This window comes from Podarcis filfolensis, assembly GCF_964270895.1.
Source record: "Podarcis filfolensis genome assembly, chromosome: 1".
In the NCBI taxonomy this organism is placed as follows: Eukaryota; Metazoa; Chordata; class Lepidosauria; order Squamata; family Lacertidae; genus Podarcis; species Podarcis filfolensis.
The window spans coordinates 136,330,945-136,354,258 of NC_139604.1; the positions used below are offsets into that span (position 1 = coordinate 136,330,945).

Sequence of the window (23,314 nt, forward strand, 5' to 3'; positions counted from 1 at the left end):
CTGCAACCTGCCCTTTTTGGAGCTGAGAAACTTGGCACTTCTGACTCACTCTTCAACCCCCCCTCCACTAGCTTTCTGCGGGGGAGCTGGGAGAGAAACTAATCTGCTCTGGTGAAATGCAGTGTGTGTGACATGAAGAGCAGCTTGTTAAAGGCTAGAAGGCAACCACTGAGGAGATGCAGCACAGATACAGAGGCCACAGGAAAAGATTATGAAAATAACTTTATTTTCCCTTAATCCAAAGTTCAACATTTTGCATATATCTCTCTCGCTCTTTTGAAATAGAAGCCATACAAAAAAAGCCAGGAAACACTTCCAGTCAGCAGGTTTACCTTCCACAAATGCATTTTTAAGTTCTGAAGCAAAGTCTGCCCACCAGTTTAATCCAGTTTACAGTTACAACCCAACAAATGTGTCCCCACTTCTGCACACGCCCTGGCATCACGGTTCATTCAACCTGGCCATTGGCCCCCAGAATGAAGCCTTTGGGCATCTCTGCAAGGAGCACCCAGTACCATGCTGTGGGGTGGGCTCCGCGGAGGGGCAATGCCCCACCCAGGGGACACAGAGAAAGAAGCAATGACAAAGCAGCACAACACACCCACACCCAAGGGAGCTTGCACCCTAAGCCCATCTGCTTAAAAGTACTACCTGGAGGAAGGTTTTGAGTGAGGAACACTCTCCAAAAGGACAACAGATGCTCCTTCATCACAAGCAAACCCTGCAAGGAGGCTAAAGAGCAGCTTTCCAACAAAACCCATGACCATGCAAGCATCAGTGGTAAAATCAGATCCCCACCCCCACCCCCACTTTTGCTGTGTCAAAGTTGTCCTCACAGGAGGTCTGCAGTAGAGTCTACCCTCCACGGACTTAACGGCTGAGGTCCCCCAGAGCATCCTCCCTCCCCCCCACACCCCTCCTCTGTGGGGCAGGTGCAGCAGCCATAAAACTCCCATGAAAGCTGGCCCTTGGGCTGTGGAGGACCACGCAACTTCAAGGACGGTTTGTGCTGCCCTGAATAAGGCAGATCTGAGGCAGCCAGTGAGTTGCAGTTTCAGACCACGGAGCAGACACGACGGCTGGTGCAGCAGAGGCATCATGTGGCGGCTGCCGTGGCAGAGCTGGCCCCGCCTCCCCCGTGCTGGAGGCGCAGCTTCCCTGCTTTGGAGAGGAGACGGCTGTCTCTAGCAGTCCTCGCCTCTGCCGGCTCAAAGGCGTAAGAGCCCAGAAAGAGGTTCGGGGGGAGGCTGCTGCCAAAGTAGAGCTTGCTGTTGGAGGCCACGGCCTGGTACCTCATCAGCTCCAGGAAGGCAGGTGTCAGTTTCAGCTGCACAGGGCAGGGGGAGAGAGGAGGAGAACGAATGAGGCAAGGATTTCTGTGCCATGAGCATCCACGGGATACTCACAGTGCAGCCATCCTTCCAAATGAGCAGGAGTTCTGCGTTTCTGAGGCAAAATCCTTGTCCTTCTCCCCAGCACACACACGGGCAGCCAAGAGTCAACACCCACCTTGTTCGAGGCAGCTGCTTTCTGGGCCATGTAGAAGTTGGCGTCAGCCTTCGCCTTCTCTCGCGCCAAGAAAGCCGTGTCTGGGAAGGGACCAAGGAAGGCAGCTCAGGAGAAAGGAGGATCACCAGGGTGCCCCATGGGGATATGGCCCTGGAAACCCACAGGAAAGCAACATCCCACTCAAGCACAGGCTGGTTTCTCACTGGTTCCACCCATGATGAAGATAATAAACAGCCCCAGCCCCACGGTCCAGAGGATTCACCAGAGCAGAAAGCAGCCCCTTTTCTGCCTGCCTCCTCCCTGCCCACCTTGGCTTTGGGGACCTGGATTATGCTTTGCACACAAGGCTTTGGGGACGACACCCACACCCACACACACCCCTTCTCACTCTCCATGAGGCACATGGCTTGTGCAGGCTCTGCAGATCTGTTTTTCAGGCTCAAGGAATCTGAGCCAGTGAACACAAGTGAATCTGAAGCAAAGGAGCCCCTGTCTTGGGCCACCCCCAGTGGCATCCACAAGGCATCAATGCTCAACTATGGCCAGACACCCAGGCTGTACCCGGACTTGGCTTTTCAGTCCCCAGAAGACAGGCAAAGTCCCAGTGCTCTGCTTGACTGCAGGCAAAATGCTTGTGGGTAGCACAGCCAGAGACGCGGGGTTATTTGGCTCACAGCTTCTGCTTGGCAGGCAGGGAGGAGGTAGAGGTAAGGGCTGCATAGCTACCTTCAAGCTCAGAAATTTGCTTCTCCATCAAAGTCTCCATGACCCTCTGCTGGCAATGAATCTTTGCCACCTGAGCCGCCTTCTCTGCTTCTGTGAGGAGAGAGCAGTCAGTCAAACACCAGCAGCACCAGCAGCCAAGGGCACCAAGGCTCCAGAGCCCCACAGCCAGCGCTCCAGGACTCCCGAGAGGAAATCCGTGGCAACAGAGCTCTAGCAGCAGGCAACCAAGAGCCCCAAAGGGCCCGCAGACCTGGCTTGCGACACACCGTCACTGGGACCTCACAGGCCACGCCCTCTTCTCAGGGCTGCTGGGCCTGGGGAAAGAAGACACGCTGGCCTCTGCCAGAAGTGAAGTCGTGGCTCTCCAGTCTCTTGCTCCAGGCTGTCTTTGCAACCAGGCGCTAGCAACTGTTTGCCATGTCAAGCAATAAGCCACACAGCTGCCACAGGATTCTCGTTCCGCATTTGCCAGAAACTGATCTTTTATTGCAGCAGCCTCCACACTTCAGAACTCCCTGTCTATTGACACCAGGCAGGTGCCTTCATCACTGTGGCCTTTTTGGCGCCTGCTAAGAATATTTTGTTTAAGACAAGCCTGCCCAAAAATGTAAGATGTTTTATCCATCTTTAGCTTGCTGCTTGTTTCAATTCTTATCTAATTATTTTAAATAGCTGTTTTTAACTGCTTTAACTGCTTTATTCATTTTATGCATTTCATAAACCACTTTAGGGTTTTTTAACAATCACATGGTATATAAATTGTATGAAACAAATATGGCACTGTGGAGTTCCGTTTTTCATGAGGTTTGCAATGCATTTTCCTGAAATGCTTTTTGGATGTGTCTAGATCCAGCCAGAAGCCTAGAATCTAAGGTCTTTGTGCCACACATGCCTCTCCCCCCATTTTCTGTCCGAAAGGGAAGATAAGGGACCGGGGGTGGGGGGAAGAGAGAGACTCTCCCAAAGAGAGTCTGGTTACCTATGACGGCCCTTTTCCTCTCCGTCTCGGCCTCCTTCTCCACCACTCTCTGCTTCTGGGTCGCTATCAGGAGCTTCGTCTTCTCTGCTTCCCTGAATGGAAAAACAGGAAAGGTCCTTCCCTGCTCCTCCTTGGTGTGGGGCCCCAGCCGCCCTCCCCCCCTGCCCTGGGAAGGAAGGGGCCCTGGGAGGGGGTGGCTGCCCCCCCCCTCTGCTGTTTGCATCCCAAGGTGCTGCGCAAAGCAGGAGCTTGGCCTTTAAATCCCCTCCAGCTTTTGCCCTGCTCCGGACTCACGTGTTTCCTTTTCCAGCACTGGATCTTGGCCCTTCCCTTCACTAGACAGAATGTTTTCTCATTAGATACATGGCGTGTTTGGGGGGGAAATCCAAAAGATAAACATTTGCACTTCAGATTGTCACCGGCCCTGAAGAGTTAATGAGCTGCCCAAGATGTTTTTCCTTCAGCCTTCCAGCCACATCTCTCAGCCTGCTCTGCCCAATACCTCCAGGCACCACCGGTGGTCTCCAACTCCTGCCATCTTCTGCTAGTTTACAGCAGTCCAACTGATGGCCAGCTACTTCTCCATATGCCAGAATCTAAGCCCCAACCCCCCTGAACAACCATCTCTCTCTTCACATGCCCGCCCCTCCACCATAGAAGGGCCAGACCTGAGCAATCTCAGGCATGGCCCAGAGCAATCCAGCAACAGCCTTGGTTGCTCCTTTCCTCTTTGCAGGGGCCTGGCAAGCAGAGACACTCCGCTCTGATTCTCCTGGCAACTGGAGGGCAGCCCAGGCCTGAAAGCCCTGAGAAGGAGATGTCAAGCAAAGCCGCCTGAGAGGCGATTCTCCCACCCTGGCCTTTGCATCAGCTGCACAGAATGGGGAGAGACCTCTGAGAAAATGGTGGGCACAAATCCACAGAGGAGGAGGCTGTCCTTCATTGCCAGACGGAGGAGATGCCTCAGGAGAGCAGGGGCTGAGGAGCCCAAGGGGAGGTGAAAACTGGTGGAGTTCAGGTCCAGCCTGCCTGCCAGGGCTTCCCAGAAGAGACGTTTGGTTGGCCCCTGGGGGAATCCTGAAACACTGGCCTAGAGCCCCTCCCTGGCCCTGTGCTTTGGCCTGACCTTTCTCTGATGCTCTCAGCAAATACTCACACAAGTTCAAAATCTCTTCGGATGGCTTCTGGGATCTTGGGCTTCGTCACACGCACTGCCTGCACACACAAAAGCCAGCAGACCTCATAAGACTGCAGCTGCCCCCCAAGTGCAAGCTCCTCTGCTGCAAAGAAAGGAAGCGGCCCCCTGCATCTGGGCCCGTCCTGCTGGACTGGACCCCCCAGCTAGCAATATGGCAAGTTTCCATTTTCGACAGAGGGAAGCTCTCCCTCCTCAACCTGCATCCCCACACAGAGAAGCGGGCTAGTCCTAAATCCACCCAGAGCCAGGAAAGGGAAAAGGGAAGGGGGGCATTACCTGGATGGTGAGACCTGGAGCCATGGCATTCAGATCCTGCTGCAGGGCCAACTTCAGATTTTCATCTATTTGATCTAGGATTAGGGGGAGAAAAGATGAGAGGCAGCATCAGCCAAAGAGAGTCCGCTACACAAGAGTCCCAGCATTTCTCCAGCTGGCTCTGTGCTGCCTGCACTGACCAGCCGCAATGGCTTCAGGTCAGTCTCACCTGGAAACGCTGCCAGGACTTGACCCACAGGAATTCTGCATGCACCGCAGATGTTGCGCCACTGAACCACATGCACCCCCTGTGCCAACCACAGGCAAGAGTCAACAAAGACACCAGACTGCCCTGCCAACTGCCCAGCTGTGGACGGGGCCCTCAGGCAACCCAGTCGAAGATTCCCAAAAGCAGAGAATTGGATCTGCCAGACAAGCCCAAGAACAGCTGGCAAAATATCAGGATGCCATAATAAATATTGTTCTCACTACCAAGAGTAATTCTGTGGTGCTTAATGTGAAGCAGAATACTTGAAACTCAGACTGGGAGCTCTGTGGGCGTCTCTACACAATGCCCAGCTGCCAGCTGCATCTCTCTCCTAAAAATATTCTTCCTCCTTAAGAAATCCCAAATTCCCCAAGCACTCCATCCCAGTCTGGTCATGCAGCCTCTTACCCTGCCTGCCAGACATCTAAGGAAACAGGAATGCAGATTCTGAAATGGGAGCAGGTCCAACAACACAAAAGGCTCCTGCATTCCTCCTGATCCAGCACCTCAGGAGGACCAGGAACACCCAGCTCTACCTCTCCTTCAAATCAGAAACAGTGAGGGCGGTGAAGGTCCTGTGTGAGTGTCTGGAGGCAGTTGGCGGATGGTTGAACCCTGACAAGACAGAAGTACTGTTCTTGGAGGACGGGGGGTGGGCGGGGGTGGGGGACTCCCTCGTCCTGAAGGGGGTAACTGTGCCCCTGAAGGACCAGGTGCGCAGCCTGCGAATCATTTTGGACTCACAGCTGTCCATGGAGGCGCAGGTCAATTCTGTGTCCAGGGCAGATGTCTACCAGCTCCATCTGGTATGCAGGCTGAGACCCTCCCTGTCCGCAGACTGTCTCACCAGTGGTGCATGCTCTGGTTATCTCCTGCTTGGACTACTGCAATGCGCTCTACGTGGGGCTACCTTTGGAAACTACAATGAATAAAGAATGCGGCAGCTAGACTGGTGACTGGGAGCAGCCTCCAAGACCACATAACACCGGTCCTGAAAGACCTACATTGGCTCCCAGTACGTTTCCAAGCACAATTCAAAGTGTTGGTGCTGAGCTTTAAAGCACTAAATGGCCTTGGTCCAGTATACCTGAAGGAACGTCTCCACCCCCATCGCTCAGCCCAGACACTGAGGTCCTCCTCCAAGGATCTTCTGCTTGTTCCCTCACTGCAAGAAGCGAAGTTACAGGGACCCAGGCAGAGGACCTTCTCGGTAGTGGTGCCCTCCCTGTGGAACACCCTCCCTTCAGAAGTCAATGAAATAAACAACTATCTGATTTTTAGAAGACATCTGAAGGCAGCACTGTTAAGGGAAGTTTTTAAGGAATGATCTTTTTATTATTTTTTAGGTATGTTGTAAGCTGCCCAGAGTGACTGGGGAAACCCAACCAGATGGGTGGTGTATATATGAGAAAATATCATCATCATCATCATCAGGTGAGAGCTGGAGGACGAAGTCCTGACCGAGCAAGAGGCACAAGATCTCTGTGGGCTTCCTCTTCCATGCCGTCCCAGAAGAGGAGGGATGGAACTATGTAAACATCCTTGCTCCATTTCCAATTCACTGGATGTGCTTTGGGGAAACGGTACCAGCAAAAGCAAGCCCCCCATCACCTGCTTACCAAAGAGCTCAATGTAGACCTCCTGGAGGGTGTGGGCACTGCAGAACTGGTTGAGCTCATGATGGACTTTGTTGAAAATGAGGGTCTTGTCATAATCTGCAGTGTAGTTCTTCACAACATCGTATACTAAGAAAAGGAACAGCAGAAGTGTCACCGGAAAGTCACTCTGATGCCATTGGTGCTCTCTCACCTGTCAGGCAAATTCAAGAGGCTGGTGCTCAGCGTTTCTTGAAAACATAGGAGCTATTTCTCTGAATTAATCACAATTTCTATCTAACAACTGAATATGACTTGTAAGTATAAAAGATTGTCCACACATCTGAAGCCGGATCCTAGCTATATTTACTCAGAAGGAAGTCCAACTGGTTTTAGTGTGATTTACTTGCAAGAAAGTGTGCTTAAGGCTGCAGCCCCAAAAAGATGGCAGTGGCCTAATGAGCAAATGTCCTAATTTTTACTCAGCAGTTCCAAAGTGAGCAGCTCTAATGAAAACATTACAATGTGATGTTACAGGAGACTGATAATATTTTTCTTCCTATGTCAACTGCAACTGAAAGCTTCTATACAGAAGTCCACCTTTACAAGTCCAGTGAGCAGCAGTTCCCAACATCCCGCAAAGCCTCCCAGGGACTGTGGTGAGAGCCAGGCCCCAGCGGGAGTCAGTCTCTGCTTTTTCCTAGAAGCCCAGCTGCGAAGCTTCTTCTCAAAGCTCACCCTCTGCCATCCCCAAATAGCCCTGTCCTGTGCTCCTTTTCCAGCTGGTGCCCTTCCGGACCCCACTTCCCTTCTCTTCCCCCTCCTCCTGCCGCCCCAGCCACTCCCCCCACCAGAACAGCTCTGCCCACTGCCTCCCCTGCAGGTGCCTAAGGAGAGTCTCTCTGCCTGCTCAGCCTGCCCCACACAGACAAACACGCCTTTGACTCTGACAGATTCAGAAGCAATTTAGCCTTTTCGGCTGGACCAAAATCAGTTCCTTCGGAGGGTGTAAGTCTCGCTCATGCCAGTCACCAATAACAACACTGAAGAGCATCAGCTTCCGGACCCACCCCTGGCTGTTTTCCATCAGCCTAGCAATCCTTACTGAGCCAACATCAAAAGTCAGGAACAGTCAACAGGAAACCCTCCTTTTCAGCAACATGAGCTCCTCCAACTTCCCTCTGCAAGCCCCTTTCCATGCCCACCAACCCTCCACCTCCCTCAGCTCTTGCTGCTGGTGAGCCCACCCGCCCCTGTCTCCGAGGGGCTCTGCTTCTCTCCTTCCTCCAGGATTTGCTTTCAGGCACAGGAAAAGGAGCCATACCTGCATGTGGAGCCAACATGTTCACCACCTCTATCCGATCAATGTAGATCATGACTCCTCCACTGCAAGGAAAAAAGGAGGAAGATGAGCTATGCCACCCCTTGGGGCAAACTCGGTTTCCTGGAGCCTTTCTCTACACCAAGAGGAAGAGAGGCAGAGACAGTGTGCACAGAGTTTAAGTGCAAGAGAGCCGGGGGTGGGCAGGGGGCTGGTCTGAGGCAGCTTCCTGCTCTCATCTCAGGGTTAGAACCAGGAGACCCTAGATAACCTTTGGCCCTCAACAATGGGCTCAGGAGCGAGTGGCACAGACCGCCCAGCTGGGCTGCTGCACCAGCAGCACTTCCCTCCACAACACAAACTCCCGCCAGAGCCAATGACGACAACAGCAATGAAGCCGCCGGCCGAGTGACTTCGAACAGACGCAGGTCCCACGGTTATTGCACTGCTATTGGCACAGACTGAAGGTTAACCTACATCTCTACTGAGCAACGTGCAAGAGAAAATGAAGAGGAAGCAACACAGGACTCTAGAGGCAACCCCAGCTCCCGTCTTTGCCTTCACACTGCTACAACTGAAAGATAACTAGGTAGCCTGGCTGTGTCCAGCAGCTGCCAAGAGCCAGACTGGGGCACCTGCCATACACCTGACTAGCCCCCCGCCCCCGGCAAGAGAAAGGCCAGCAGCCCCACAAGAGAGCATCTTTCCCAAGATGAGCCTGTTGGCTGCTTGCAGCTTCCCTTAAGCAAACTGCCTTTGAGCCCTTTGGTTCCGGAAGAGAATCCTGCCCAACACATCTCAAAGAAGCAGCCAAGAAGCAGAGCCACTGACAGGTGCTGGGTGCTTCCAGCCCAGAAAATGCCGCTCAGGCTCCACCGCACCCAGCCCAAGGTGCTCCTCCTTGCACAGCCTCCGACGCAGCAAGAGCCATACAAAGGGCGACCCACCTGGTCCCGCAAGGCACGTTTTTCACCTCGTCCGTTTGCAGCGTTGTCTGAAACAGAAGAGAGACTGAGCAGCCCTGGGAGGGAGGGCGAGGTTCCCTGCCAACCCCAGAAGCAGCAGCAGGGCTGCGGGGCGGGGGGAGGTCCCGCCTGCTCCTCCCCGGCAGAGGCCCCTTTCCCGCCTGGCAGCTGCCAGGCCAAGCTCCCGAGGCGAGATACAGACCTGGACGGCTCTGGGCGTGGTGACGAAGGGCAGCATGAGGTGGTAGCCCGGGCCGCTGAGGGTGGCCAGCAGCGCCCCGCCCCTGGGGGGAGAGAGAGGGGGCTGAGCGGAGAGGCCGGAGGGGTGGGGGGTCCCGGGGTCTCCCTCCCTCGCCCCTCACCTGTAATAGACGGCCAGGTGGCCCTCCTGCACCTTGTGGACGGAGGCGCCCAGCAGGAGGAGCAGCGCCGCCGCCGCCCCGGCCAGACTGGCCCCGGCGCCGGCCCAGCGGGGCGGGCGGGCGGGGAGGGAGCGCGGAGCCGGGGGAGCCGGGCCGGGCCAGCGACGGGCGTCCCCCTCCCCGGCCAGGCCTCCGCTGCTCCCGCCGCCGCCGCCGGAGGACATGGCGCTGGCTTCCTTCCTTCCTTCGCTCTCGCTCTCTTGGGAGCCGCATGCGCAGAAGCGCCTCCCCGCCCCCGTTTCCCAGGGGGCCGGAGGACTTTGGGCGACGCACCGCCCGCCCAGCCGGAAGTGCCCTTCCGCCGGAAAGAGGAAGCGCGCGGGAGAGCGATGGCGCCCGGAGGTGCCCTGAGAGTGTGAGCCCAGACAGGCCCGCCGGCCTCCCCTCCCTCCCCGCCTCCTCCTTCTCGGGGCTCCGGCCAAGGCCGCCTCCGCCCGCCTCCCTTCCCCCCTGACGCGCCTTCTCTCTCTCTCTCCCCTCCAGGCTGGTCTGCGGGGACGTGGAGGGTCGCCTGGGCTCCCTGTACAGCCGCGTCCAGGCGGCGCAGAGCAAGAGCGGCCCCTTCGACGTAAGGACGCCCCGTCCCCTCGTCTCCTCCGCGGCGGGCGCCGAGTCTCCTCCGGGGCCTCCTCCTGAACGTCTCCCCTGGTCTTCTCTTGCAGCTCCTCTTGTGCGTGGGGAACTTCTTCGGCTCGGCCCAAGACCCGGAATGGGAGGAATACCAGACAGGAGCCAAGAAAGGTAGGGCGAGGTTGCAGGAGACAGGAAAACGGGGAGCTGATACGAAGCTGAAAATGAGTGAACTGCAGCTAAAGTCTTAGGCTCATTTTTCACATGGTCTAGTCCTCATCTGTAGACGGCAAAAAACAAAGCCATGCTTCCCCTGCCCGCCCCCCTAATATTCTTATGAGGGTCCCTTCTCCAGGCTTCAGAGTGTGGCTGGAAGTGGGGGACAGAAAAGGGTCCTCCTATCCTTCCACTCTGTAGTTTTAATCTGAAATCTTAAGCACACTCCTGCACCTAGAGCTCAGAAACTGCTCGTGTTAATGAAATTGCCTTTCACAAAATGCGCCCAGAACAATGGGCATTTCAAACCCTGACTCCCAGCCCCTCTCCCTCACCCCAGGCTGTTTTCCAGCCAAGGTGATGATCTGTATCTGGGCTGCAGCCCTTCAGACTTTCACTGTGGGGTCACACATCTGCATCGTTCTCCCTGTGAAGGACCCCTTTCCATGTAGGAAGCTCACTCTCTTTCTAGCCTACACCACAGTGCCCAGTCATATCTTTTTCAGAAGCCAGCACTTTCTCTGAAATGAATTGTCTGTGGAGAAAGAAATAATAATAATTAATTAATTTATACCCCATCCATCTGGCTGCATTTCCCTAGCCACTCTGGGCGGCTTCTAACAAAAGATTAAAAACACATTAAAACATCAGTCATTAAAAACTTCCCTAAACAGGGCTGCCTTCAGATGTCTTCTAAGCGTCAGATGGCTGTTTATTTCTTTGACATCTGATGGGAGGGCGTTCCCATCAGGTGCCACCACCGAGAAATAACCGCCCTGCAAAGTTCATCTCATTTGGGCCATGGTGGCTTTGTCTCCCTCAGCTCCTATACAGACATACGTCTTGGGTGCCAACAACAGTGAAACAGCACAATGTTTTCCAGATGCCAGCGGATGCGAACTAGCGGAGAACATCACTTACCTGGGTAACTTTATGCTTATTGTTTACTACATTTAATTAAAAGGAAGCAGGAAAATGTCTGAGAGTAGCTTCTTAAAAAATAAAGGTAAAGTTACCCTTGACCGTTAGAGTCGTGGATGACTCTGAGGTTGCACGCTCATCTCGCTTTATAGGCCGAGGGAGCCGGTGTTTGTCCGCAGACAGCTTCCGGGTCGTGGCTAAGCCGCTTCTGGCAAACCAGAGCAGCACACGGAAACACCGTTTACCTTCCTGCCGGAGCAGTACCCATTTATCTACTTGCACTTGACGTGCTTTCAAACTGCTAGGTGAGCAGGAGCTGGGACCGAACAACGGGAGCTCACCCTGTCACGGGGATTCGAACTGCCGACCTTCTGATTGGCAAGCCCTAGGCTCTGTGGTTTAGACCACAGAGAGATGCAGAGAGATAAATCAGTTAAAAGCCAAATTTAAAATGATGTACCATACAGAATCCTAAAACTGTTCGTCCAACAATCCAGTAAAAAGGACGATCCCTCCCCATGCCCACTAAAAGATGAGCACCACAATAGAGGTGAAGAACCACCAAAGCCCAGGCAAATAGAAAGGTTTCAGGCTTGCACCTAAAAGCTGACGAGGGGAGGAGGAGCTGACTGCTCTTGGGACTCAGGCATGGTTTGGGCCCCAATTTAGGGCTCTGTGGGAACCATATTTTGTATTTCCTTCAAACTAGCAGGGTGTGGATTTTATCTGATCCCCACCAGAAATTGTTTCTTTTTCCAAATGGAAAGTTACTGTGCCAAATGAGATTTCTCACTTGGGTCCTTCCTTGCTGGGGTCTGGGCTTGGGAGCACGGCTGCCACCTGCCCCTTCTTTAGTGGAGAACAAAGATTTTTGATCTTCAGCCTTCTTGTTTGGAGGAGAGGGATGGTGCCCCTCTGACCTCTCTCAATGCTCCCAAGAAGGTGATGGTGTGGGGCTCGCCAAGGTTTCTCCCCCTGTTCACTCAGCCCCCACCCCACTCCATGCCAAGCTACCTGACCCATGAATTGAATGGGTCATAATGCAGGCATCTGCCAGGCTCTACCAGGGGCTGGGAAAAGACTGGGAATTTTTACTGGCCAGGGAAAAGTTCTTTCCAGCACAAGGCAGAGATTCCAGCATATACACCCAACTAGGATCTCTCTGGTTCTCCCTGTAGAATGAATTGTGTTCAGTCTTCAGGCACGTTGCTGGTGTGTCAAAGGGTTCCATCCTGACCGTTGTGTTCTGTGCTGTGCATGTAGGACGTAAAGGGGTCTTCAGCGGAGCCTCTGGGCTGCAGATTGCCTACCTCAGTGGGACTGAGTCCACAGGGGGGGAACCAACTCCAGCCCACTGCTTCAGCACCAAGGATGTGACTGATCTCAAAACCTCCCTGCTGTCTGCCTCTAAGTTCAAAGGCGTAGACATCTTGCTGACATCTTCTTGGCCAAAAGGAGTAGAAATCTTTGGAAATAGCCCTGTAAGTATCCAGTTTTGGGTGGGAGGGGCTTGTATGTTCTGTTCCATAGAAATCCACATTCTGGATTGGTGGTGGTGGTGATTGTAAATCTGTGCTTGAAATTATACACCACTTTGGAAAAGCAGGAACAGTAAGGAATACCACAAAGTCAACTGAAACAAAAATATGTGGTGATGTGCAATACTTGAACCCAGAGGATGGCAATAGATAAATGTGGCTCAGCGTTGGAAGAAAATAAATGCTGACTACAAGAGTTGGATGCAGGCATAATAAATATATTTTGCAGTGACAATAAAGGAACAAGAAATAGCCCAACCCTTTCTAAAATGGACAAAGGAAATGCATGACAGTATATCCAAAACTGTGGTAAACAGTTATCAAACCAAATGCTGTCATTGTTTCAAAAGTCTGAGAGAAGAAGAAAGTCTCCATTAAATTGAGAGCCAGAAGGCCAGATGTGCTTCTGGCTGGAGACCCTTCTCAGGCATGGGGCCCACCATGGGGAAGCCACCAGGCACCAGCCTGAGATCAGACGAAGGGGTGTGCAGCACGAGGCCCCCTTCAGAGAGCCGTTTACCATGGAAGCCAGACAGCCTTTCAGCAGCCTGGCCCAGATGTGGAGGGGGCTGTGCTGGAGGGAAAGGCTTTCTAGGAAGCAGGTTTACTTTCCCCAAGAAAACAAGCCTTTCCTTCTGCAGTTCACAAACATGGGCAGAGGGGGACTTTCTTTCTTTGGGCTGCTAACAAATCCACAGAAATGTGAAACAAAATATGTGTGTTTGTGTTTTAAACAGGGTGACATAGACACTAAGAAATGTGGCTCCGGCCTGGTGTCTTTACTAGCTGCGAGTCTGAAACCACGGTACCATTTTGCTGCCCTGCAAAAGGTCTATTACGAAAGGCTTCCCTACAGGTACGCAGAGCCTGGGATCGCAGTTTGCTGACTGGCTGGTGTCTCTGTGTTGATGCAGTCCCATGCATTAGGCCAGGGAGGAATATTGTTTATTATTATTATTTATATGATAACTATTGCTGTGCATAAGTGGCCTCTTGAAATTCTCCAGGCAATTTCTTTGCATTGAGTCCTCTTGGAGAGGCAGAGGGGGAATCTGCTTGCTACCCTGATATTTTGGGATTTTATAGAATTCCAAATTTGTTCTGCATTGATGGTTCCACCTGTAGCCCATCTCGTGCCCCTCCCATAACTGGAAAGTGGTGCTGTGAAGCAGGACACCTTTCAGCGTGGGAGTTTTGGAATCTCCTTTCCTGGAGGCTTTCAATGTGTGACTTGTTGAGCTGCTCTGGAAGAAGCTGAACTCTGTCCAGATTCCATGTTGACCTGTGCATGGCACTTCTTTGGTTTCTCTGATTCCTGCTGGAAGTGGCCTCACTCTTCTCTTCTGCAGGAACCACACGGTTCTCCAGGAGGCAGCCCAGCATGTCAGCAGGTTCATCGCCTTGGCCGGGGTCGGCAATTCCGACAAGAGGAAGGTACAGAGAGTTCCAGGGACCCTCCTGTCTCCTCTGATGAGAATTGTCAAAGTAATCACCATTTCATTGATGGAAACAAGTCAGTTGTTTGTGTTTCTCCTGACTCTCTTTGCTGTTTGCTTTCTCCAGTATCTCTACGCCTTCAGCATCCTCCCAATGAGCTCCATGGAGCCTGCAGAGCTGGTCAAGCAGCCGCAAGATGTGACGGAGAACCCCTATCGAAGGCCTGGGGGCAGCAAGAGCTGTGCCCACCTGCTGCCGGATGAAAAGGTACTGGGGACGGGGGCTGCACATGTGCATTTCCAGCAAAGCCCCCCCCCCCATTTGCCTCTGCATTGGAATTGTCTTCACAAACTTTAATTGGCTTATCGCTAGTGTGTTTCCTGCCCTGAGAGGAAGGTGGGATATAAATCTGGCATGTTTAAGAACATGTAAGGAGAGCCCAGTAGCAGGATCAGGCCAAAGGGGGCCCATTCAGTCCCACATCCTTTTCCTCTCTTATGGCCAGCCAAGTGTCCACTATGGGGAGCCCCCAAGCAGCACGCCAGCCACTTGCGATGCTCAGCATTTGGGATCGGGAGGGTTGGCCGTTTCTGGCCGGCTGGGTGATAGGCACGTGGGGGAGGGAGGTTGCGGAGCTGGTGGCTTCAGCAGCCAGGGAATGGTCAGTAGAAGGAGCCATTCCCTTTTCTGCATCCAGAAGATCCTGGCCAGAATTCACTTCATGCGCAGCAGGACTGCCACTCCCCCCCCCCATCCCCCCAAAACAGCTCATGGGGGGAGGACAGGAGAGGTTGTTCCACCTGGGGAGCTGAGATGCTTGCTCAGACACAGCCTTCATCCTGGCACAGCACTGAGTTCCACTGATCCTCCCTCTGCACTGCACAAGAGTTGAATCTGGATCATCTCCCAAGTTTCCTCCGAAAGAAACTTCCAGCAGGCTGTGCCCTGTCTGCTCGTCCTGCTGCTCACTATTTTGGGTCTCCCCAGTCCCGCTTTGCAGCTCCTTCAGAAAAGAGTTTTGTTCCTAGGGTTCCAGAGGAAGGATTGCCAGGCCTCAAGGTACATGGAAGCAGCCCTTCCCCAGTCTGCTCTCCAGATGGTGGCTTGATAGCAGCCCTTCTCCTTTCCTCTGCAGGAGGAGCCGGCTCCCCAGTTCTTCTTTGACTTAAGCAGCAAGCCAAAAGGAAGGAAGCGCAGACCAGAAGGTGGGGAGGGGCAGCAGCCCAAGCGTGCCCCCGGCAAGCCCCGTGAGTACCAGGCCCACACCTCCCTCCATGGGCTGGCAGCCCCTCGGCCAGACGGGGGACAGAGGGTGGACTTCTCCCTTCAGGCCAGGAATTGGATTTGCCTTTTGTGGGGTTGTTTCCGCACTTCTTCCATGGAGACTCTGACTGGGCGGCAGGCAGAGAACAGAGCCGCTTAAGGGGGAGGCTCTAGACTTGCTACTCACTTGTTACAACACAGTACAAAACATAAAGGTAATTGCACTACACCATTAAAGAGCATACACACACACACAGTGGAGGCAGCAGCAGGCGACCTTGCTGGGGAAAGGACTCTGCAGATGTGGAGCCATAGCAGAAAAGGCCCTTCTCTTGCACCACCCTCCCAGTCTCCCTCAGGGGGTCTGGCAGGTCTCTTTTGTGGGAGAGGGGCTCCAGAAGATAACAGGGTCCTAATAATAAAAATTTCTTATTTTTACCCTGCCCATCTGCTGGGATTGTCCAGCCACTCTGGGCGGCTACCAACAGGATGATGATGATGATGATGATAATAATAATAATAATAATAATAATAATAATAATAATACACGATAAAACATTAGGGCTAATCCCTAATTCGCAAAGAGCTTCCTGGGTCAAAACCAGCCCTTTGAATAAGGCTTGGAAGTGGCCAATCAGCCAATGGAGCTGCAACAGGATTCATGTTATAGGATCTCCTTGCCTCCAACCTGTCAACTGTCAAGCAGCTGCACAAATTCACCCTTCCTAGCCGCTTCCTAGGGCAGCCCCCCAATGAAGCACATTGCGGTAGTCCAGCCTTAGGTTGCCAAGTTCCCCCTGCCCAGAGGGTTCCCCTTAGGCTACCGTCCTATGCTGAGAGAAGGGAGTTGTCTGTGGCTGGCTGGTGAAAGAGTCTTCCCACCTTGGATGGGCTTTTGATCCTCAAGGGAGAGGGCTCCCTTGCCTGAGTCAGCTTGAGCCCCCTTGTAGCACATGCCTGTTCTCTGCCTGTGGGGCTACCCCTGAGATCCCCATTGTGCTTGGGAAGAAGCAGTGGCCATGCCTTGGGGGCTCAGGGGCAAGAAGCGAGGGAATGTCAGCTTCCCCCCATGAGTCCAGCACAGCCTTGGCCTGCAGGAGGGTCCTTCTGGAGGCCTGGCCCACCAAGTTGCCCGGATCAAACAGTGCTCTTGCTGCCTCCTGCTGGCCATCCTGCAACACATGTGTGAGTGTTTGTGTCTCTCCCCCCTCCACCTGCCTGTTTAAGCCCTGCCAACGGCCGCCTGCTGGTTTTGCCTCGCTAGCCCAGAAGTTGAGAAGCATTTGGTGGTGAGCATCGGCACGCACGTGAGTCCCTCTTTCTTTCTGCCTTGGTGCCTTTCGGAGCTTGCCGGGCATTGTGTGGGTCTGAGATGGACTCACAGCTGAGGACAGGAGTTGCTGCAGCATGACTGAGATGCAGCGAGGCTGGCCATGACTTGGCCTCCTGGAGGGGAGGCTGCTGGGAAGTCTGGCAGGGAGGCTTGGTTCCCTCTTAAAGGACTTTCCGTGGTTTTCTGTCCCGTCCCTGGATGCTCTTGAGGTGCTCTTTGGTATCTCTCAGTGTGCAAGGAAGCAGCAGCTGATCCGGGAAACCTCAGTATGACCACAGGGAGAGCCGCCTTGGGGCTCTGGGCTGCTTCAGCTTTGACCCGGCTGGTGTCGCTGCCGGAGCTAGCGGGGTGGGGTGCTCACCCTTTGTGTTCCTCTGCGCCTGGTTCTGCTGCAGTGCTACCTGGCCCTGGCCAAAGGGGGCTTGACTCCAGACCACGTCCTCATCTTGCCCATTGGGCACTGTCAGTCGATGGTGGACCTGGCATCAGAGGTGGTGGAAGAAGTAGAGCAGTACAAGTCCGCCCTGAAAAGGTTCTTCAGGGCCAGAGGGAAGAGATTCGTGGCCTTTGAGAGGAACTACCGCAGTCAGCACCTCCAGCTCCAGGTGAGAGGCCTCTGGGTTAATCCCTCAGGAACAGGCGAGGGATGGCCATGGGCGTAAGAGCAGTGGGGTGCTCCTCCTTCCTTCCTTCTGGGGAGCAGATTGCAGTCGCTGCTGGGCTCTCGGAGCCTGGGCAGCTGTTGTGGCAGTTCTGCGTAGCCGGCCAGAGACAGTGTCTGAGCGGCGTCTGGCTGTCACAGAGAGTGTGGAGGAGGCTAGTTAGCGGAGGGCTCCTGGAGGGTGCAGAGTCCCCGGCTGCTGCTGCTCACCTCCTACAGCTACAGGAAAGCTTTCCTTTCCTTCTTTCCTCAAATTTCATAAGTTTAAGCCTGCAGGAGAGGCTCTCTGCCTTTCACCATGATGACAAGCTGCACTGAGGGACGCCCTGTGGGCCCCTGTGATGGTGCTCTCAGCTTGCTTTGCAGTTCTGCTCTTAGGCTGCCATGCACCATGCCAACTCCTCTGTGCTGTGATTCCCATCCCCCAGGTGGTTCCTGTTCCCCTGAACTGCTGCACTACGGAAGACATCAAGGAGGCCTTCATCGTCCAGGCAGAAGAGCAGCGGATCGAGTTGCTGGAGATCCCAGAGCACTCGGCTCTCAAGCAGGTAGAAGGAGCACACCAGGGTCTCCTGGGGCCACGAGGTCCATTTCATCCGTAGCGAGGCTGGAGCTCCCCCTCCTTGGAGCAACCCCTTTGGGTGGGCCATGCTCAGAGACGGCTGGTGGCTGCATGGAGCCACCTTTTTATGCAAAATTCATCTGGATGGCCAGGAATCAGAATTGCAGGGTTGGAAGGGACTTCAAGGGTCATCTGGTCCAGGAATCACAGCTAATCCAGGGGACCTCAGTCACCAGTCCTTCCTTTGCCACCTGCTCCATAGTCACTGACTGCAAAGTGGCTCACCTAACCTGGAGCCATTTCTGCTTCTCTTCCCATCAGCCGAGGGGGACACTCAGAGGGAAGTAGGCCTATAGCAGGGCCCTTTGGGGTGGGGGGGGAGGCAGGTGTACTCAGAGGAAGGCCTGAGAGTCATGCAGGCCCAGCATCTGCTGCTGACAGATCCTGAACGGGAGTCCTTTTGGCTTCCCCTTCCTAGGCTGTGTGAAGACTCCTCTTCAGTAGCCATTAGGGCAGCTGCCCAGACCATCTGTGTCCTGGGCCAGCCCACAGAGCCACCTGCAGGGGGAGGTGAGGGAGTATTGGTCTCTCCATCACTCTGTGGTTGCTTTAAGGGTCTCCAGATTTCCTGGGTCCTGCTGCAGCCATGAATAATAATAATACAGTGGAACCTCAGTTTTTGAATGTAATCTGTTCCGGAAGACCATTTGACTTCCAAAATGTTTGAGAACCGAAGCTGCAAGTTGGCTGCAAGTGGGCAGGGTCCTACCTTACCCCTGGCATATTTGCTGCCTTTGGGTCAACAGGCAGGATAAACTTAGCAAATAACTTGTTGAAAGCTCTTACAAGGCTGGGCCCAGCACCTCCAGCTAAACCTGAGGCTGGCAAGGCAAGGAGGAGGCTGCTCTGGTCACACTGAGCCCTGGGGTCCCAGCGGCAGAAATGCTGCCCCAGAGACGTTCTGAGGCTTTGGGTTTTGTCTTTCAGATAGTCCAGCCAGGGACGCCTTATTTCTATGTGGAGCTCGATAATGGGGAGAAGCTCTTCCACCGTATTAGGAAGAGCTTTCCCCTCCAGTTTGGAAGGTTTGTCATTTGTCCCCACCCCCAATAACAGGGGCTCTGAACATGCTGGGTGGTTGCTGAGCCCCAGGATTCTCTTGGTCAGAGAATCCTAGAATTGTAGAGTTGGAAGAGATCCCAGTTGTCATCCAGCCCAGCCCCCTGCAATGTGGGAATCTCAACTGAAACCATCCAGCCTCTGGTTGGAAACCTCCAGTATCTCTGCCCCTTCAGCCTCCCCCAGCAGAAGATGGTTTGGGGAGGGGGCAGGAAGCCAACTGCTCTGTGGGCCTGGTGGGGTTGGGGGCGCTTGGAGAGAGCAGGCCGGGCTGACGCTTTTCTGGGTGTCCCCTCTCTCCCCTCAGGGAGGTCCTCGCCAGCGAAGCCATCCTAGCCATGCCTGGGCGGGCAGACTGGAGGAGCTGCCAGGCGGGGCAGGAGGAAGAAGCCACGGCAGCCCAAGACTTCCGCCAGGCCTTTGAGCCCTTTGACCTCGCCCAGGAAGATTAAGGGCCAGGGCGGGAGTGAGCAGGCGGCAGCACAGACCGGCTGGATCCTGCCCTCTCTCTTCCTGTGAGGAGCCTCCTTTCCCTCCCTGCGAGGGCTCTTCTTCCACGGCCACAGAGACTTCCTGCGTGGAGGGAGGGTGGCCAGCCACATCCATCTGACCCTCACTCCCCACCCCGGATCAGCTACCATTGGCCTGTCTGGCTTCCAGAGCAGAGGTGGCTGCTGGGTCTAAGTGGGGGTCCTGCGCACAACTCCAGATTGTGCTGTGGAGGAAAGGAAGGCAGCTGTTCCCTCTGAAACGGAGGCAGACTCACCCCATACCGAGCATCTCCTATGAGGTTCAGGGAGAGAGGGGTCTCTCTCTGCTACAGGGTCCTCCAGGGCACCCAGGCAGGATGGGCGTTAGAGGCCATGGCAGGGCAGACTCCCCTTCCCCTCTTCATGGCTTTGCTTCAGCTCAGAAGATGCTGCTCCTTGCTTCTGCTGGGAAATATTAACTGCCGGCCAAAGGTGGATTCCTAAGGATTGCTCTGAGGAGGGTGTATATAATTTGAACATATGTTGGATTGTTGTACTGTAAAAAAAAGTGTTTTGTCATAAGAAAATCCTCAAATAAAAGGGTGCTTTTATATATTTAAATACATGAGCTGAGCCCATCTGCTCCTGGCTAGTCGGTTGGGGCTATGGGTGTCAGAGAGGGAGGGATGTGGAGGGGAAGGGGTGGCTAATGGCTGCTCCAAAGGACCTTCATTTCATACCAGCCGTAATGTGACAGTCGGAGGGTGTTGCCTCGTGGCTTCCTCTGGGCCCACTGACCTTCCCACCCATAGAGATACCATCTGGAATGAGAGGAGCATTTTGGCTCTTATCAAATCATAGAATCATAGAGTTGGAAGGGACCTTGAGGATCATCTAGCCCAGCCCCCTGCAATGCAAGCATAGGCATCTGTCCCATACAGGGTTTGAACCTGCAACCTTGGCATTATAAGCACCAGGCTCTAACCAGCGGAACTCGGGGGAAGTGTCAGCTTCGCCTTTGAGCCAGTGCCAACGACTGGGCTCAACCTATTCAGCTCCGACTGGGCCAAGCGAGCTGGAAAAGCACTCCCAGAGACCTTCCACTGCAGGGAGCAGGTCTAACTGCTGCGGACTCACAACTTAGAGCTGTGAGCACCAAACTCAATTCCAAAAGTCAGCGGAGCACAGCAGAGTGTGAACCACACGAACGACAGCTCTGAAGTATAACTTCTTTTATTCTCTACAGCTACTGCATAAACTAACTAAAGACTAATCGGAGACGCTGGGCTGCATGAGTGTTACAGCTGCTTGAGCAGTCACCTTATCTTTACACAGATAACACTCAGACTCACTTTGAAGTCAGGCTGGAGCGGAAGAAGCAATGAGCAAAATCCGCCCACTCCTTTCTGAAACATTGTCAGCAGATTCTTGCAATGGGAGGGGTGAAACATCCTCAGGAAGATGGTCTCTTTTGAGAAAATTCTTCAAGGAAGGTCTGCTAACCTTTGCCTTCCACAGCCCCCCTGAAGGTGGAGGGTACAACCCTTTTAAACTGCCATAAGAGCAAAATGCTGCTTTGGGGTGTTGTGCCGCTCTCCGAACACCCCATTCACAGTTTATATTCACGATTCAGGAGGGCAACTTACTTGTAGGACAAAGACTCTGTTGAGTGTCCCTGCAGAAAAACTTCTTAATGGTAAATGAGAGGTAAGTCTTTCCCAGAGCATTTCTGAAAATACAGCTTAAAAAATATAACAATGACAACAAAAAGTGATGAACAGTTTATTATGTATGTTCTTCTGAGCTCTTCCTAGCTGCTAATTAGCTAGGCTAATGGATGCCAATACTAGTCCATCCATGCAGTTTCCTCCTTCCTTTGTTGGGAGGTGGAGCTAAGGGAAGGAGGGAGAAGGTTCTGTAGACAAGCCAAATTTGCATTTCAGAGAGACAAGATTGAGTGAGGTTTTAGATTCCGGTAGCTAGCCGTGTTGGTCTGATGCAGTCAAAATATATATAAAAAACACAATAAATTGTCCAGTAGCACCTTAGAGACCAACTAAGTCTGTTCTGGGTATAAGCTTTCGTGTGCATGCACACTTCTTCAGATACACTGAAACAGAAGTCACCAGGCCCTTATATATAGTGGGAGGGTGGGGTGGAGTTTTTCTGTCTCATTACATATGCTGATCCAGGGATAGGCCACCTCAGCCCACCAAATGTTTTGGGACTACAACTCCCATCATCCCTAGCTAACAGGACCAGTGGTCAGGGATGATGGCAGTTGTAGTCCCAAAACATCTGGAGGGCCGAGGTTGCCTATGCCTGTGCTAATCATCTGCATACTATCCCTTGCTTTTTCCTGTAGGACTAATTGCAGTTGTTAACAGTTGTCAACAGGTTTACCATACCCACTGAGTCAATCACCCATCTCCTACTCCCCTCCTGAGAAAAACCCCACCCCACCCTCCCACTATATATAAGGGTCTGGTGACTCCTGTTTCAGTGTATCTGAAGAAGTGTACATGCACACGAAAGCTTATACCCAGAACAGACTTAGTTGGTGCTACTGGACTTTTTATTTTTTATATTTCGACTGCCCTTAGGTTTGTTCAGGTTAACTGCAGAATTCTGCCCCCCCCCTTTTAAATTCAAGCAAGGAGGCAAGCTCCCTTTGACAACAGAGTTGTTAGCAGCAAAAGCTCACCAACACTACCCCCACCTTCTGTTGCTTTTTCAAATATGCACTTTGCTCAACGGTCCTTGCTATTAATTCATTTTTCTCTCTCCTTGGCTACTCTGCTTCAGGAGTGGGTAGAAAAACCCACCGCAAAACATGGTGACAAATTATAATGCTAAATATTCTTTTCCTGTACCTCAGTGCCTTATTCTTTCAACTTCTTGTCCACTTGATTTGGCTAACAAATAGGTTTCAACCTGTAAACAAGTGATTTGCTCTACAATTAGACCATTCCTTTTTTCTTTTTCTGTCCACCCCTTCTTTGCCTGCCTGCTGCTTGGATGCATCCCATGTATGGGCTCATTGGTTCTTCTGTTATTTATTGCCTGTGATGTTTAAAAGCAATAAGCACACTGAGAGTTTATAAAAACTATAAGGTATCACTAAAAGCATGCAATGCCTCTATTTATGCTCTAAAATAAATATAAACCAAATGATGAGCCAAAATGCTAAGAAAAAGGTTCATTAGCTGGTTAAAGGCAGTTGGGGGAACTAAACTTCCCAGTCCCTTTTTCTTTCTTTTTTTACATTTTCCAATATTGCAGATTTGTTCCAAATTGCAGTAAAAAATAGTAAGATGGAGAAAACATGCACGTGTTCCTCCAACCTAGGAAACCTGATGTCTGTTGTGGACATGTGCAGAGGTATTCATTCAACTGTCCAGCACACCAGGAGGGCCTACATGAATAAAATAATGAGGGGCACAGGTAAGCCCCGCCATGCAATGCCCTCAAATATTTTGTGGGGGGGTGAAGGTACCTTGACCCTTAGGAGTTGGCTCTTATGCGACCCATACACCTGTGGATCGTTCCTATTTTTAAAAAATCTCTCTGCACTTCTGGCACCAGAGCACAGTTTGTCTCCTTTGGGGGCTTCTGAGGTGCCCTCCAGCCCAGCACTCCGCACACAAGGTGCTCTCTTGGGGGAAGTGGAGCCCTTTGCCGCAAGGTGACTTCGCTGTGTTTGTCCAAAGCAGCAGCTCCTGTGCTTGTCTTGCGTAAAAGAGCCTTTGAGAGCCACTCAGGTTGATAAAGCAGATCAGCATTCTAAACAGGGCCTGATCCACTAGAAGTCCTGCTCTCAGGCTCCAGGGCAACCGTGCAGGGCACACCCTTGGTCAGGGTTTTGCCCCTCCCCCCCGTGGGGTTGGGCTTCTAGGGCTCACCTGGCCTGCCTTCCAGAGGCTGCAGCTGCTGCTTCCCTAAGCATTGTGGGAAATGGCCCCTGCTGGGAAACAGGACTCTGCCCC

General features: G+C 53.0%; 3 protein-coding genes across 4 annotated transcripts in view; 2 read left to right on the forward strand and 1 right to left on the reverse strand.

Annotated features, from left to right (window-relative positions):
- The window catches only part of LOC310763462 (cytochrome P450 2H1-like), a 338,072-nt gene that overhangs the window by 305,779 nt on the left and 8,979 nt on the right, over positions 1-23,314 (forward strand). The window lies entirely within an intron of this gene.
- On the reverse strand, positions 205-9,321 carry LOC310764467 (erlin-1-like). The gene is made up of 11 exons (XM_083618505.1): positions 9,179-9,321; positions 9,019-9,100; positions 8,799-8,845; positions 7,855-7,916; positions 6,555-6,680; positions 4,689-4,762; positions 4,371-4,429; positions 3,215-3,306; positions 2,236-2,325; positions 1,510-1,589; positions 205-1,327 (listed from the first exon to the last, which is right to left on the reverse strand). The coding sequence occupies exons 2-11, from the start codon at positions 9,052-9,054 to the stop codon at positions 1,097-1,099; spliced, it is 897 nt and encodes a 298-aa protein (XP_083474631.1). The 5' UTR covers positions 9,055-9,100; positions 9,179-9,321; the 3' UTR covers positions 205-1,096.
- On the forward strand, positions 9,500-19,949 carry CWF19L1 (CWF19 like cell cycle control factor 1). Of its 2 annotated transcripts, XM_083614938.1 has the most exons (14): positions 9,500-9,593; positions 9,722-9,806; positions 9,901-9,979; positions 10,848-10,949; positions 12,209-12,426; positions 13,221-13,339; positions 13,833-13,917; positions 14,047-14,187; positions 15,056-15,167; positions 16,411-16,490; positions 16,912-17,121; positions 17,606-17,725; positions 18,727-18,824; positions 19,166-19,949. In XM_083614938.1, the coding sequence occupies exons 1-14, from the start codon at positions 9,568-9,570 to the stop codon at positions 19,308-19,310; spliced, it is 1,620 nt and encodes a 539-aa protein (XP_083471064.1). In that variant the 5' UTR covers positions 9,500-9,567; the 3' UTR covers positions 19,311-19,949. The 2 variants fall into 2 exon arrangements, with proteins under 2 accessions (XP_083471064.1, XP_083471063.1); XM_083614937.1 differs by having other exon boundaries at positions 9,515-9,593; positions 13,833-14,187.